The sequence below is a fragment of the Lithobates pipiens genome, unplaced genomic scaffold (assembly GCF_037356315.1).
Source record: "Lithobates pipiens isolate NorthernLeopardFrog02 unplaced genomic scaffold, aLitPip1_a1.2 Scaffold_8, whole genome shotgun sequence".
Lineage (NCBI taxonomy): Eukaryota > Metazoa > Chordata > Amphibia > Anura > Ranidae > Lithobates > Lithobates pipiens.
The window spans coordinates 482,264,107-482,281,736 of record NW_027507903.1 but is presented as its reverse complement, the minus strand read 5'-3'; the positions used below and the strand labels follow the sequence as shown (position 1 = coordinate 482,281,736).

The following is a 17,630-nucleotide window of genomic DNA, read 5'->3' as shown; positions in this document are numbered from 1 at the left end:
TCATTACATCCACTATCAGTTTTAAATTACTTTTTTCCTTTAGAAATGTAATTTTACTGTGGTATTGTTCTAAACACGGGAAAACTGTGCCCCTTTACAGGCATACTATGGACACCCCCAGGCACAATATTTAAAGGAATATTTAATTTTTATTGTTTCACTTTAAGCATTATTAAAATCAGTGTTCCTAAAAAAAAAGACTTTTTTTTGCATTGATACATGTCCCCTGGGGCAGGACCCGAGTCCCCAAACACTTTTTATGACAATAACTTGCATATAAGCCTTTAAAATTAGCACTTTTGATTTTTCATGTTCGTGTCCCATAGACTTTAACGGTGTTCGCATGTTCGTCCGAATTTTTTGCCTATTCGCATGTTCTGGTGCGAACCGAACCGGGAGTGTTAAGCTAATCCAAGTTTTGCAGCTCAGTGTTATAAGTTAATATTAGGGTTGTACCATCTTTTGTGCTGCTCTTTGGCAATCTTTCCAATGCAGCATCAGTTAGGATTCTCCTGATATCCAAAATCTGAAAAATAAGTCATGACTTAAATTAAATCAAGTCATAAATATTTTCAGTGCTTGATTTCCAGCCCCTATCAGTTTTCTCTGCCTATGAATGGAGCACATGGCTCAGCCTGGAACTTGGTTTGTTTATAGTGAGTGATAGATTTGAATCCTTCAGAGAATGGGAACGTTATCTTTTATCTATAAACTGGGTCAACAGGGGATTGGATCAGTCAATCTTTATAGCAGCTAATCAATGTATTTTAAATTCTAGGAGTGTTTCCTTTAACTTAATCTATTGATCTGAGTAACAATGTGACTGACCACCATCCTAGAATCAATGTCTCCCCAGGTTGCGACTCTCTTGTATTTCATTGTATCGACTGGGATTCCTGTCCTGGCACTTTAAATATAAACTGTACTTTTCAATATATTGTTTTTCAATCTCCTGAATCACCAGACATGCAGAAAAGATTAATAGGAGATCAATAAAAAGAAAATTTGGAGCTTTTATTTAAAGGCTTACTTGGGAATGTCAGCGCTGAGCGGCAAGGAATTTTTCCAGCGCTGTCATCGACCATTGAGCTGTACTGATACCTCCATCAGTCTTCAAAAATTATTTTAGAATGTGTTGTCAGAATTTGGTTTACTGCTTGCTAAAGAGGACCTGTCTCCTAAACACTCAATTATTTTGGAAAAAACACATTGAATAAAAATAAAAAAGGCTTGTCTGTGTTGCAAGGATTTCATTTCCAAGCCTGTAGAGCCGAAGGCAGTTCATTGTTAAAGAATAAAAAAACATAGAATTTATGTGGGAAAGCTTAACTTATTTGATCATTGTGCTTTGCAAAGCAAAAAATTATTGTTTTTTACAAACTAGTACATACAGTATCTCACAAAAGTGAGTACACCCCTCACATTTTTGTAAATATTTTATTATATCTTTTCATGTGACAACACTGAAGAAATGACACTTTGCTACAATGTAAAGTAGTGAGTGTACAGCTTGTGTAACAGTATAAATTTGCTGTCCCCTCAAAATAACTCAACACACATATTAATGTCTTAACCGCTGGCAACAAAAGCGAGTACACCCCTAAGTGGAAATGTCCAAATTGGGCCCAATTAGCCATTTTCCCTCCCCGGTGCCATGTGACTCGTTAGTGTTACAAGGTTTCAGGTGTGAATGGGGAGCAGGTGTGTTAAATTGGGTGTTCTCACTCTCTCATACTGGTCACTGGAAGTTCAACATGGCACCTCATGGCAAAGAACTCTCTGAGGATCTGAAGCACGGTGGCCAAGACCATACAGCGGTTTAACAGGACAGGTTCCACTCAGAACAGGCCTCACCATGGTCGACCAAAGAAGTTGAGTGCATATGCTCAGTGTCATATTCAGAGGTTATCTTTGGGAAATAGACGTATGAGTGTTGCCAACATTGCTGCAGAGGTTGAGGTGAGGGGGTGTCAGCCTGTCAGTGCTCAGACTGTACGCCGCACTGCATCAAATTGGTCTGCATGGCTGTCATCCCAAAAGGAAGCCTCTTCTAAAGATGAGGCACAAGAAAACCTGAAAACAGTTTGCTGAAGACAAGCAGACTAATGACATGAATTACTGGAACCATCTCCTGTGGTCTAATGAGACCAAGATAAACGTATTTGGTTCAGATGGTGTCAAGCACGTGTGGCGGCAACCGGGTGAGGAGTATAAAGACAAGTGTGCCTACAATTAAGCATGGTGGTGGGAGTGTCATGGTCTGGGGTTGCATGAATGCTGCCGGCACTGGCAGTTCATTGAGGGTACCATGAATGCCAACATGTACTGTGACATACAGAAGCATGATTGCACCCCTTCGTAGACTGGGCCGCAGGGCAGTATTCCAACATAACGACCCCAAACACACCTCCAAGATGGCCACTGCCTTGCTAAAGAAGCTGAGGGTAAAGGTGATGGACTGGAAAAGCACGTCTCCAGACCTAAACCCTATTGAGCATCTGTGGCGCATCCTCAAATGGAAGGTGGAGGAGCGCAAGGTCTCTAACATCTACCAGCTCCGTGATGTCGTCATGGAGGAGTGGAAGAGGACTCCATTGGCAACCTGTGACGCTCGGGTGAACTCCATGCCCAAGAGGGCTAATACAGTGCTGGAAAATAATGGTGGCCACACAAAATATTGTTTGGGTCCAATTTCGACATTTAATTTCACTTAGGGGTGTACTCACTTTTGTTGCCAGTGGTTTAGACAATAATTACTGTGTGTTGAGTTATTTTGAGGGGACAGCAAATTTACACTGTTATACAAGCTGTACACTCACTACTTTACATTGTAGCAAAGTGTCATTTCTCCAGTGTTGAGAGTGTGAGATACCATTTGACGGGCACAATTGAAAGCTATGCAAACGGACCGTAGTTGTCAGATTGTGCCTTGCTGTTGCAGGGTGGGTTGTGAGCTCCATGTGAACACCCATGCGATCCGATTCCAGTGTGGGGAAAAAAAAGTTGCAGCATTTTTTTCATGGGAATTCAATGTGAGTTCAGCTATAACAACTGTATTGCTGAATTCGGAGTTGTACAGAGATCGCATGTGATCGGCACAGCATTGCAGTTCCGAATCACATGCAATGTCAGTGTTCGCAATAGTGTGAACTGAGGCTAAAGAATTGGATGCCTTAGTTAACACAGAACTTTAGATAACCAGGTAGAAACATAGTTTATAAATATATATTTGTTGATATTTATTATGTTTATATTATGTTTACCTGCTAAGGCCTCTTGCAAACTACACCTTTTTTTTACTGAGCTAAAACATAGCCCATTAAGAGCCGGTTCACACAGCGGGCGATGCGAGGCGACACGACTCGCCTCGCCTCGCTCTCGCAAGTCGCCCCCGTTCTGTACAATGGAACCGTTCTGAGAGGAGCGACTCGAGTCGCTCCGACTCAGAAAAAAGGTTCCTGTACTACTTTTGGGCGACCTCGGGGCGACTTGCATTGACTTCTATACAGAAGTCATCTGCAAGTTGCCGCTGAGGTCGCGGCAGGTCGCGGCGAGGCAAGTCGGAGTCGCCTCGCCTCGCCTGCAGTGTGAACCGGCCCTTACTGCAATGTGCCTATGCACACAGGTGCGTTAACAAGCCTGTGTATTCTATTGTCTAAATGTCTGTTTGTATATTGTACAGAACAAGAATGCAAGAATAAATTTGCGTAAACGTGAGCAAAAATGCACAGACAAGTATACGCGAAAATACTTTTAAAAAAATGCCTGAAATTACGTCTGAAAATTAGATGCTCAAACAGTATCATGTGCACTCACACCCATCATTAAGCACATCTAAGGGACTGACCTCAATTTTCTCTCCTGTAGATCAAGCAATGCATCTTGGTCATTGACCTGCCCCACCCAGTGACTAGATAGTGAGAGGAAATATATATGTGAACATCCCTCCAAATGACTGATTTAGGTGTTTTCATTGAAGGATCGGGTTGATCTTACAGTATGCAAAGACATTTTAGACAATTGCAGTCTTTCAACTGGTAATATTTTGGGAAGGTCCCTTCTCTGTTTCAGCTCCTGTGCACAAAGCCAGCTCTCTATATCAATGCCCATTGTTTTGGAATGGGATATCTAACAAAGTTTTATAGGTGTGGTGGTGAGGGATCCACAAACATTTCCATATAGTGTGTATGCTTGTTATTTCCTATTGAAGGTTAGCAGGACCCCATCCCAGCTGCCTTCCAAGTCTGCATTTTGGTCCTTTATTTTCATGGGTGTCCTCTCCAAGCATTATAAAGATAGGAGTAAGTGAGTTTGAGTTGACTTTTTACAATAGTCAAGCTTTGCATATTATTTAAACTGCCTATATCTTTAGATCCACTCATTGGTTTCATATGCCGTCTTCACAGTGGTCTCTTCTTGTGTATTTTTTCCTTATATTCTCAGTAGAAAGAGCCCATGTATGTGATAGGTTTACTTTAAACTTTAATTTATTTCAGAAGTCATTCAGCAAGGATGCATGCACAGGTACCATACAGTACTGTTCAAAAGTTTTAGGTGTGAAGAAATGTTGTAAAATAAGAATGTTTTCAAAAATTATATTTTTAAACTGTTTATTTTTTAACAATAAATAATTTGCAAAGTGAATGAACAGAAGAAAAATCGAAATTAAATCAATATTTGGTATGACCACCCTTTGTCTTTAAAGCATCATCAATTCTTATACTTGCACACTTTGTACACTTGCAGAAATTGGAGTCAGGTGTAGAAGGCGTAAAACTGGGTGGGGAACAGCCAAACTCTGCTACTAAGGTGAGGTTGTGGAAAACAGTTTTATGTCACAAGTCATATACTATGGCAAAACTGAGTACAGCAACAAGACACAAGGTAGTCATCAGCAAGGTCTCTCCCAGGCAAAGATTTCAAAGCAGATTGGAGACTCAAGAACTGTTCAAGCTCTTTTGAAGAAGCATAAAGAAACTAGCAACATTAAAGACAATAGACGCAGTGATTACCCAAAGAAACTTAATGATCAGATAAAAGACACATCATGCTTACTTTGACATCAGAAGATGTCCAGCAGTGCCATTAGCACGGAGCTAGCGGTAACCAGTGGGGCCCAGGTACACCCATCTACTGTCTGGGAAAGTCTGACCTGCAGTGGTCTTCATGGAAGAATTGCAGCCAAAAAGCCATACCTCTGATGAGGAAACAAGGTTAAGCAATTCAGCTATACACAAAAACATAGGAACTGGTGTGCAGAAAAATGGCAGCAGGTGCTTGTTCCTTGCAAGTATGGGGCTGCATTTCTGCAAATGGAGTTAGAGGTTTGGTCAGGATCAATGGTGTTCTTAATGCTGAGTAATATAGACAGATACTTATTCATCATGCAATATCATCAGGGAGGAGTGTGATCGGCCTCAAATTTATTCTGCAGCAGGACAATGACCACAAATATACAACCAATGTCATTAAGAATGATCTTCAGCGTAAAGAAGAACAAAGAGTCCTAGGAGTGATGGTTTGGCCCCCACAGAGCTCTGATCTCAACATTGAGTGTCTGGGATTACATCAGAGAGACAGAAGGATTTGAGGCAGCCTACATCCTCAGAAGATCTGTGGTTAGTTCCCTAAGATGTTTGGAACAACCTACCTGCCATGTTCCTTTAAAAACTGTGTGCAAGTGAGAAGAATCGATGCGGTTTTAAAGGCAAAGGTCGGTCACACCAAATATTAATTTGCTTTGGATTCCTATTCATTTACTTTCCGTTTTTGTTAATTAATAAAAAAAGAAACTATTAACACTTCTATTTCTGAAAGCTTTCTTACAGCATTTTTTTACACCTGCCTAAAACTTTTGCACAGTAGTGTACAAAAAGCCACTAGAGGAACGAACCTACAACTCTGCATGCAAATAGACAGTTATGATCATTTGGCTGAGAAAACAGTGACATGAAAATTGAGCTTCTAGGAAACTTTATAAAAGATGCTGCTTCTATTTGGGGAGGGTCTCCCCTTCCTTCCACCCTTTCCCACCCCCAGCCCCCCCCCCTTTTCTTTTTTTCTTTTTGCCTCTTTCTTTTTCTTTTTTCCTCTACTATACGGTCATAGGGACCAATTTTCTTTCTCTCTTCTATGCTTTAGTTTGCAAAATATTAAACCCTTTGGGAAATGGGCAGGGTGCTTCTATGTAACATCCTACAATGTGCATTGATCTTAGCGGTTGCCGATGGTTCATTAGATAGTCAACCTAGTGGCCGTTTCTGTACTACCGTAGTTTAGATGTGATGTGCTGTTATTACTTCATGTCAATGTTTGTTCATGTGATGGGTTGTGCACAGCCCTACGTCCATTTCCTTAACTGAAAAATAAAGATTAAAAAAAAAAAATGCTGAAAAAATAAATTTAGCAGGAAATATGTGACAACCGCCTTGAATGAAGTAAAGTACTCAGTGCTGTGTTTTCTGTCCCTGTGCAGGAGCGGGTGGAGTACCTCTTCCTCATCATTTTCACCGTGGAAGCTTTCCTCAAAGTCATTGCATATGGGCTTCTCTTTCACCCCAACGCATACCTCCGGAACGGCTGGAACTTGCTGGATTTCATCATCGTGGTTGTAGGGTGAGTTGGAGAGAATTAACGCATGCTTCTTGCAGACACATAAAGTCTAATTATAGGCAAAACGTTTTTAGTTTTAAATAGAGCAGGCAAGGGTTAGAGCCTCTGTCAGGGTTTATGCAGTCTGTGCCTTTATTTTGGACATTTCCACTTACTTCCTCTCAGAATAGGTAGTGAGGGGGGAACAGAGTCAATCTACTGGTAGGAACAACAAGTAATAAAACTATGTTACAGAGAGGGGCTCAGAAAAACAAAAATGTCTGTGTTCATTTTACATAACATATGTCAATTTTCATTTTGCCCAGGGTCCCACTTTAACTATTCGTGTCAGTGGATCAGTTTAGTGTCGCCTAAAGATTTTAGCTCTTGTGATTACCACTCTGTTATATTATTGTTCTTCAGTATTTCCATTACTAATCTATTCTTTCTTTGTAGGCTTTTTAGTGCAATTTTAGAACAAGCAACAAAGGCAGATGGTGGCAGTGCCCTTGGAGGGAAAGGGGCGGGCTTCGATGTGAAGGCACTGCGAGCATTCAGAGTGCTGAGACCCCTGAGGCTGGTATCTGGGGTACCCAGTAAGTAGATGGAAATTATATCTGCATTTAATGTTAAGGAGGTAACACAGGCTGTGTGCACCTCCCTCCTCCTGCTCCAGCCTAACCCCTATATGTCAAAGCCCAGTAGAGCTAAGTATTTGCGTTGATGCCATTGTCATAGGTATTAGAGGGAGGTCAGATCATGACTGTGTGGTCAGTCTCCATATTATTTGCCTATGAGCGGTTGTAATCTAATCCATTTGAACAACCAAAATTGAGTTACAGAGTATCTAAACCCAAGAACAAAAACATTTTTTCAGGTTTTTTATTCTTCAATTTTCATCTGGTGATCCTGCTAGTAACACACATCCTGTCCTATTGTGACAATGCTTACTTACTGTACTGTATCTACAGAGAAGAAGCATTGTCCCCTTAGGACAGGACTACAGATCACCTCTCTTTATATTTATAAGGTATTTTGTAGTTCTCCGAGGTGTACCAGGCAGGAAGTTATCATCACCATCTAGGCAGTCTGAGCCAGAGTAGTAGCGTAAACAAAAACGAGAGAGAAACAAAAACGAGAGACTCTCATAAAAGACTTGTAGAAGAACATGCTCCTATAGCAATATCAGACTGACGCCACTGCTTGTTCTGTGCCCCCTGTTCTGCCTTCCGTTTTGTTATCTCCACCGTGGTGTGACACCCTCTTGAATTGGTTCCAGCAAGGGCATTCACAGCTCTGACAGAATATGTCTTCTTTGCCATGCGGAGCCCACTAATTAAGCAGTAATGTCTTCTCATGCCAAGCCAGGGATCGGGGGGTGCCCGCTGCTGCCGATGACAGACAGCACGCGTTGCCATCATTTAGCCGTGGGCTCCTTGCCAAGTAGGTTTTCTTTTCTTTTTTTTTTTTTTTTTGCAGTCTCTGAAAAGCTCCATCAATGTCAGCAAAAGTCTTTTCTGTACATAAAATGCTCTCTGCCATTGCGAGCGATCGCCCGGCCTCAATTCCCCGAGGCTTGTAGCAACATGTGCTAAATTGGCAATATAATAATCGGCTGGAAGGCACATTGCGCTCATTGTAATGTCTACCTCCTAATGGAAGACATGCTAAACAGCTTTTTACATTTCCGCTCAAACCTATGCAGATTGCTGGTAACAGACGGTGGAAAATAAAAGAAAGGAAGAAAACGTTTTTTTATTCCTGACTTTCCTGGTCATTGTTTTTAACGCTGAATATGAAATCAGCTTAAAGAGGAACAGTACTCGCTTTTTTTAACTATACAAAAAGAGACCGACTTTCTGTACATCATAATACAATATTGATGTGTCTTAATGTTTTAAGTGAACTTTTTTCAATTTTTATACCAAATGGCCAAAATATGTGGACCCTCTTCCAAATGATTAATGTGAAGACTACAGCATACAAAGACATTTTAGGCAAATGTGCTCTTTCAACTTTGGGGAAGCCCCTTTTCTGTTCCAGCATGACTGTGCCCCTTTGTACAAAGCCAGCTCTATAAAGTAACAGTGGGGTTGATTTACTAAAACTGTAGAGTACAAAATCTGGTTCAGCTCTGCATAGAAACCAATCAGTTTCCAGGTTTTATTGTCAAATCCTAATTGAAAAATCTGAAAAATTGGAGCACTCAGAATCTGGTGCAGCTGTGCATGGTAGCCAATCAGCTTCTACCTTCAGCTTGTTTGGTTGAAGTGGTTGTAAACGCTTTTGTGCCATTTTTACCTACAGGTAAGCTTATAATGAAGCTTAGCTATAGGTAGAACAAATATCTTCTAAACAAGCACAGTTTAGGAGATATTCCAGCAAGCCTCAGCCAGTGATGTCACCAGTGCATGCGCTCTAAACAAATGGCATACCCATGCCGTTCCTTTAGAGCAGGGGTCCCCAACCCCTGGGCCATGGCCTGTTGCTGACTGGGCTGCACAGCAGGAGATGAGCAGTGGCCACCGTCCTCACAGGGCTATCACAGACTGCAGTCTCCGCTCACCTCCTCCGGTGCAACGATGCCCATGTGTCCTCTCTCGTCTCTTCCGCCTGTCCGGCCAACAATGTCATCCTATCAGCAGGGCAGGGGGTGGGAAGAGCTGCATATCTAAATGGGGAGCTCCTCACACCCCCTGCCCTGCTGATAGGATTACATTGTCGGCCGGGCAGGGTGGGCAAAGGAGCTGGGAGAGGACACACAGACTGTTAACAGCCTTTTCCCTGCAGGTAGGAGTTCTAAACAGAGGAGGCAGAGATTGATGTTTCAGAGTAAAGGAGGGAAGGGGGCAGACTGCAGGGGCACTGTAATGTAAAGGGGGCTGTGATGTGAAGGGGGCACTGTAATAAAAAGGGGACTGCACTGTAAAAGGCAACTGTTACAGTGCCCCTTTACAATGCAGTCCCATCCCCAGACCTGTCCACCACAACCACCATCCTCCCCCAGCACATTATGGCTTAAACCTGCACTTTACTACCGCTTTAAGCTTCGATCTGATTGTTTTCTTTGCAAAGCTGCACTACATTTTGTTTGTACTAGTTTTAGTAAGTCAACTCCATTGTGACCAGTTTGGTGTGGAGTAAATCGTATGACCACCTTGGGATGATATGAAATGCCAGTTATGACCAGGGTCGGATCTAGCCTGTTCGATCTTGGGGTGCAGTAAATACAGTCAAGGGGTATATCATAAACAGACTTTCATTTTATCCTCTTTAGGTAGCTCTCCTTGTTTTTCTGTCTCTCTGGGTAGCTCTTCGCACTGGTGTGTGCGAGTGTGACAGAGATGCAAGGAACCTGTATTTCTTGATTACTCAGTGTGCTTCTGTACCACACGTCATGACCCTGAAATAATGTCTGACATTACTTGGGTAATGCAGAGGACATGCAAGAGTGAACAGGGGACACTAGCTCCTTGCATTTCTACAGGGCTGCAACGAAAATTGCATGTATTAAGCCATTGTTTGTAAACCTTTTATTAGTCATGGCACTCTTTAAAAATGTGCAAAACCACAAAGCACCCTAGCATTTATTAGGCTTATGGACACTGATATCTGCACTGCATGATGAAGTCACCCTCTTCTTGGCACCACATGTGGGAGTCCCCCATCACATCAGAGTCAGCCCTCTTCGCATCACAGTCCAGACATTACATCAGAGTACCCCTTCACATTTTAGCCCCCCCCTCACATCAGAGGCAGGCCCTTTAATATCAGAGTCCCCCATCACATCACAGTCCACCCATTACATTAGGGACAGACCCCCCTCATCACATCAAAGTCTCCCCTTCAGGTCAGAGTTCCATCATCACATTAGAGTTACCCCTTCACATCAGAGACCCCCATTACATCACATGCGGCCTCCATAAATGTAGAGTTCTCCCACATTAGCGTTAGCACCCCATCACATCAGAGTCTTCTCCACTCACATCAGAGTCATCCACAACACAGCCCCAATCATCTACAGGGTCTGCTCTCATAACATCAGGGTAAGCTCCTAACACATCAGGGTCAGCCCCCTTTACAACTCAGTCCCCCCCCTTCCCCCTTGAATCCTCACTGACAGGACTTCTTTCCTCTTTTGAATCCCCGCTAGGATTGCCATCTCATCCCTTTAAAACCGAACACATATTAATGACACAGGTTCTGTGGCTGATTAAGGTGGTAATTAAACTCAGTGCCTTACCTGCATTCAGTTCGCCTGAGAACCTGTGTAATACATATGTGTTCGGGTTTAAAGGGATGAGGTGGCAACTCTAATACCCGCCCGGGGTCCACGTCATCAATGTCCATGGTGCATGGGGGGGACAGCTTGCCTCCAGCACCATGGCAACCAATTATTCCATGTGTCCTGATCCGCCGCCCCTCTGCACCACAGAAAATAATTATGTGGTACGGAGAATAGGGACAAGGCACTGTGCAGTCACGTCAACTCATCATTGCTGAAGCTGCGCTGCCCCTGGGCCCCTCCACTTCCTGATACTAGCGTTACTGTTCCAGAGGGGACACAATAGCTCCTCCCTAAATCCAGCCTTGATTGTGAGGCAGATCTCCTTGTCTAGCATTGGTACCTGACCTTATAAATGGGCACAAAAACCCACAGACACATTCAATGTCTTGTGGAAAGTCCTCCCAGAAGAGCAGAGTTATATCCAGAGGAGGAGGATGGCAACTCCCATATTAAAGGTCATGGTTTTGGAGTGAGATGTCCAACAAGCGCATAAAGGTGCGATGGTCTATTGTGCCCCAACGGTTGGCCATATTGTGCCATGCAATTTTTGCTTATCCCAGAGTTCAGATTTAAGGAAACAGCTGTTTTCAATACTGCAGTTATGTTTAATGTTGCATTCTTTGCTAACAGTTTTAATAATCCAATGGAATTTAAAATATATAACTTTTGTTTGCACGCAGTAAAGTTCTGTGGTTTTGAAAGTAAGGCTGACATATGTGTTGTGACTACAGGTCTACAGGTGGTGCTGAATTCTATCATTAAGGCCATGGTGCCACTGCTGCACATCGCCCTGTTGGTGCTGTTCGTCATTATCATTTATGCCATTATCGGGCTGGAGCTGTTCATGGGCAAGATGCATAAAACCTGCTACTTCCTGGTCAACAAAGGTAAATCTTAGTTTTGCATGGAATAAGGAAATGTTAGAACTTATTAGTTTATTTAGTTTTATTGATTTAATTATTTTTGCTGTTTCTATTCTACTGGGGAGATTTCCTAGAGACACAACAGGTAATGAGAGTCAGTCGGTCGAGAGAGAAACGGGTGTCCCCAATGGAAGATTTGCTTTCATTTTCCGCTACTGTAGCAACTTTGCCCTCTTTAGGATTCTGAAAGTATGTGATGTATAGAAACACATAGAAGCGATTAAAAAAAAAGACCAACTGGCCTATCGAATCTGCACAAAAAAAATGTATACCGTATATACTCGAGTATAGGCCGACCCGAGTATAAGCCGAGGCCCCCAATTTACCCCCAAAAAACTGGGAAACCTATTGACTCGTGTATAAGCCGAGGGTGAGATATGCCTGTCCATCCCTGTGTGTGTCCGTCCATCCCTCTGTGTCCGTCCATCCCTGTGTGTCCGTCCATCCCTGTGTGTGTGTCCATCCATCCATCCCTGTGTGTGTGTCCATCCATCCATCCCTGTGTGTGTGTCCATCCATCCATCCCTGTGTGTGTGTCCATCCATCCATCCCTGTGTGTGTGTCCATCCATCCATCCATCCATCCCTGTGTGTGTGTGTGTGTGTGTGTGTGTGTGTGTGTCCATCCATCCATCCATCCCTGTGTGTGTGTGTGTGTCCATCCATCCATCCATCCCTGTGTGTGTGTGTGTGTCCATCCATCCATCCCTGTGTGTGTGTGTGTGTGTGTCCATCCATCCATCCGTGTGTGTGTGTGTGTGTGTGTGTGTGTGTGTGTGTGTGTGTGTGTGTGTGTGTGTGTCCGTGCAGCCTTGTATGTCCAGCCTACCTGTGTTCCGAGCCTCCGTCCGGTCCCGTCCCGAGCCTCCGTGTCGTCCCGTCCCGAGCCTCCGTGTCGTCCCGTCCCGAGCCTCCGTGTCGTCCCGTCCCGAGCCTCCGTGTCGTCCCATGCCAGGATCGCCGCTCTTCGTCGGCGCCCTGGCGGCCATTCCCCTGTTCAAAAGCCGCGCCTCCGCCTCCGCCTGTGATAGGCGGAACACTCAATTTCCCAGCAGTCAGTGTTCCGGGATGAGCCAATGTCCGTGATAGGCGGAACACTGACTGCTGGGAAATTGAGTGTTCCGCCTATCACAGGCGGAGGCGCGGCTTTTGAAAGGTAGAATGGCCGCTGTCTGTCTGCTCGACACGCTGTTCGGGCAGTCAGACAGCGGTGACTCGAGTATAAGCCGAGGGGGGCACTTTCAGCCTCAAAAAAGAGGCTGAAAATCTCGGCTTATACTCGAGTATATACGGTATATGATTTGGGTGTTTTTTCATTTCTTTCTTTTTTGTTAACTTTTTGTCTGAGTATAGATCTATGTTTGTCCCAAGCATGTTTGAATCCACTTACTGTTGACTGACTCACTAACTCTGTTGGTCTATAGTCTATTCCAAGCATCAACTATGATCAACTTGAACTTGCACCCTACTATTTTGAGTTCTTGTCTCCGTGTTCTTGATGTTGGCTTCATATTGGAAATACTGCCCTCCTGAACCTTATTCACCCCTTGATGTATTTTTAAGGTTTTAATAATGTTTTCCCTTTCCCTTCTTTCCTCTAGACTACAATTTTATGTTCCCGAAGTTTCCTTGATATGTTTTATCCCTCAGACCTTTCACCATTTTTGTTGCCTGTCTCTGGACACATTCTACTGTATCTTATCAGTGTATTTTTGTAAGTGGGGTCTCCATAAATGCACACATAGGGTACCATTTACTAAAGCAAATTGCATGTGGTATTTGGGTCACGTGACACATTTTTCCCAAATATTGCATGGGATACTGGAACTGTCAATTCGTTACCCCTTTGTGGTATTTACCTCAAAAAGAAACTTTAAATAAGTAGTGGTCCAGGAATGCAAAATTTGTGGAATGTATGAACTTTCAGCTGTTTGCTGCGTCCTTAACAACCATGACACATCTGCTGTCCATGAGATTTCCTGCTGATAGCGGAATGTAAACAAAAAAAATCCGATATTCATTTTTTTATTTTTTTAAACTGTGTGCTCCCCCCTCTTAATCTATACAAGGCCTTTTGAATCTGGTATGGACTTTGGGGGAATATTACGTGAAAAAAACAAAATAGGCGTGAGGTTCCCCCCAAAATAGGTACCAAACCCTTATCCGAGCATGCAGGCCAGGAAAGGGGGGATGAGAGAGCGCCCCCCTTCCCTCCTGAACCATACAAAGCCACATGCATTCAACATTTGGGGGGATGCTTTGGGGGGGGAGTGGGGAACAAAGCATCATGTCCCCATGTTGACGAGGACAAGGGCTGGCCACTGGCCCAGTGGGTGTGGGGGGGGTGACTTGTCCGAATCTGGAAAGCCCCCTTTAACAAAGGACCCACAGATTTGCTTTTCCCACTGCCTGACCACATTGCTCATTTTGTAATCATCTGAAATAAGTACTCCCAAATCTTTTTCCTGGCCAACACTGTACCCCCAATATTGTACTCTATCAGGGGATTATTTTTTTCTAGGTGCATCATTTTACATTTAGAGAACTGGAGAACTATACATTGAACTGTAGTTTCCACTGCTTTGACCAATAGTCCAGCAATTTATTTCAAGTCATGTTCCTTGTTACAGACACCTCCAGGGATATCAACCCTATTATACACCTTTGTGTCATCAAAATACATACCTTACCCACCAACCCTTTAGTGATATTACTTACATATAGAATAAATAGAACAGGACCTAATGCAGAGCCTTGTGTTCCAAATGAGCTCAATTTACAACCACACTCTGATATCTATTCTTTAGCCAACAGCATATCCACTGAACTACCCATGGGTTAAGTTCTAGCTTGTACAACGTTTTTATTAGATCAATATGTGTAACTGTATGGCTATAGGGTGGAATTACTGAATGCAAATAGACTGTGCAATTTGCAAAGTGCAGTTGCACTATGTAATTTCATTTGCTCTAGACTAGAGCTTAAAGAGGGATTCCACCTAAAAAAAAAATATTAAAAGCCAGCAGCTATAAATACTACAGCTGCTGACTTTTAATAAATGGACACTCACCTGTCCCTGGTTCCAGCGATGCCGGCAGCCGAGGCCGATATATCGCTCGGCTCTCGGCTGCTGCAGTCACCATTCTAGGTGAGGGAATCAGGAAGTGAAGCGAATCGGCTTCACTTCCCGGTTCCCTACTGCCCATGCTCGAGTCGCGCAGCACAATAGGAATTCTCCGCGCTGTCACTGGGACCTGTGTGTGTCCCAGCAGACAGCGCGGCAGGGCAGGAAATGACATAGACTCCCACGGGAGTCTATGCCCGGAAGTGGGTGTAAATACCTGTCTTTGACAGGTATCTCCACCCCCCCTCCCCCCTGTAAGGTGCCAATTGTGACACCGGAGGGGGGGAGGGTTCCGATCGGCGGAAGTTCCACTTTAGGGTGGAACCCCGCTTTAAAGGATAAATATGTGCATTTATTATTTTTTTGTTTTGGGAGCCTGTACAGCATTGCACAAGTGATCAGCAGATTGCTGATGCCATGCAGGTCTCCTGCAGATCTGTCAGTGTATCGGCTTGCTCGTTCTTTGTACGAGCAAGCCGATATATCCTGACAGGAAGACTCAATAAAAACTACAAGCCGCAAAGGCTGCTGGACTTTTGAATAAGTCCGTGAATGAGGACTGTGAATAAGACTTTTTTGAATTGCGGCAACAGACACGGGGAAAAGATTCCCAGTCTGCTGTCACAGTGGGGGTGGGGCTGCATTCTTAACATGTTACACCCTGAATATGTATGTAACATGTTATGAAAGGGGAACTTATCTTTTAATAAATGAACAGAAGCTCTGCTGACTTCCATCACCCAATCATGTTCAAGCACAAATGCTATTTTTCTAATTTTCTCTGCACGTGATTGGGTATTCTTTGCAAAGTGAAAGTTTACCTCATTTACTAAGCTATATAACAACTGCACTTGCAGTATATTTGTGTTTAGTAAACCAACCCCTATGTCCACAGCACCACCCTGGTCCAAAACATTAGTGATATAGTAAATAAGTTAAATTTGATTAGTCTAACGTGATCTGCCCTCATAAAGCCTTGCTTTGGGTTCAGCAAGTTGTATGTTTTTAGGTGGTTAATGATCCTTCTTTTCAGGAGTAATTCCATTAACTTGACTACAACAGATGTTAAAGCGGGAGTCCACCGGGACTCCGCGTTTTTTTTTTTTTTTTTAAAAGCCAGCAGCTACAAATACTGCAGCTGCTGACTTTTAAATAGTGACACTTACCTGTCCAGTGCGCCCGCGATGTCGGCACCCGAAGCCGATCGCTCGCTCGGCTGCCGGGTCCCGCCGCCATCTTGGGTATGGGAATCAGGAAATGGAGCCTTTCGGCTTCATTTCCCGGTTCCCTACTGCGCATGCGCGAGCCGCGCGGCGCAATCCGGGCGGTCCCCGCTGCCTCTGGGAGCTGTGTGTTTCCCAGCAGGCAGCGGGGCACTTGCTGAAGGGGGCGGGCGCTTGCGGAACGGGGCGTAACGTACGCCCCGTTCCGCAGAGAGCTAGCCCGGAAGTGGGTGCAGTTACCTGGATTATCCAGGTAACTGCACCCCCCTCCCCCCTGAAAGGTGCCGATTGTGGCGCCGGAGGGGGGGGGGATTCCGATGAGCGGAGGTCCATTTTAGGGTGGACCTCCGCTTTAAACTCACTGGCCTGTAATTGCCAGATCCTACCTTGCTGCCCTTCCAGTGAATATGTACAATGTGAGCTGTCCGCCAGAAAGGGGGAACTTCTTCTGTTAGAAGAGAATGATTAAAAAGATCTCTTAATGGTCCACCAACTATACCTCAAAGCTCTCTAAGCCCTTGTACACACGGTCGGACATTCCGACAACCAAATCCGTCGGATTTTGTCCGACGGATTTTGTTTGACGGATTTTGTCCGAAACTGTTGCATACACACAGTCGGACAAAGTTGTCAGAAAATCCGATCGTACTTAAAGTGATGACGTTATTTGGTTAGGATGGGACTACATTCAGGCTAGTAGCCAATAGCTTTGGTCTAGGAATTTGATCTGAGCATGGATGGCACTTTGTCCGATCGGAATTCTCTACACATGATCGAAAATTTTATAGCCCAGCTGGAAAACTTGGTCCGTCGGATACTCCGATGGAGCCCACACACTGTCGGATTATCCGACAACACGGTCCTATCGGACATTGTCCATCGGAATGTCCTACCGTGTGTACAAGGGCTAAGAACTCTGGGATGAATACCATGAAGGCCTATTGCTTTATTAAACTTTAACCAAGTCAGTTCCTCTGCTACCACTTTCTCTAGAGATCTTAAAAATTAACTGTCATTACTAGAACCAATATGAACCCTCAACTTGTTAATTGTTAGTGTCATTTATTTCTGAGAAGACTGAACAGAAGTAATTGTTTAAATAGAGTGCTACATACAAGTCTCCCTCAACATAAGTGTTGTGCCCAGTTTTCATTTTAGTGATCCCACTAAATGGTATTTATTCCTTCCATCAATAATGTACCTATAAAAGATTTTGTCTCCTTTCCTTATAGATGTAGCAATCCACTCCTCTTTTTCTCCTTTGGCAGCATTAAAGAGGTTGTAACCCTGAAAAGAAAAACCTGATCCCTAATAGCAGATTTAACAGCATAGTGCTTTTTTCAAATAACAATTTTATTTTTCGTGGTCGTAAAACAGAGATATTAGTGCAGGCATACAGCAAAAGCAGCAAGGCTCCCAAAATTTGGAGGGCCCATTGCAGAGATACAGCATAAAATAACATGGTATAGGGTGGTATAGCAA

At 43.7% G+C, this 17,630-nt stretch overlaps 1 protein-coding gene across 6 annotated transcripts in view; it reads left to right on the top strand.

Annotated features, from left to right (window-relative positions):
- The window catches only part of CACNA1C (calcium voltage-gated channel subunit alpha1 C), a 628,086-nt gene that overhangs the window by 336,373 nt on the left and 274,083 nt on the right, over positions 1–17,630 (top strand). For all 6 annotated transcript variants that reach the window (XM_077468880.1, XM_077468877.1, XM_077468876.1 and 3 more), the window contains exons 4-6: positions 6,476–6,615; positions 7,048–7,187; positions 11,611–11,766. In XM_077468880.1, the coding sequence (XP_077325006.1) occupies positions 6,476–6,615; positions 7,048–7,187; positions 11,611–11,766 (436 nt within the window). The remainder of the gene's footprint in view (positions 1–6,475; positions 6,616–7,047; positions 7,188–11,610; positions 11,767–17,630) is intronic.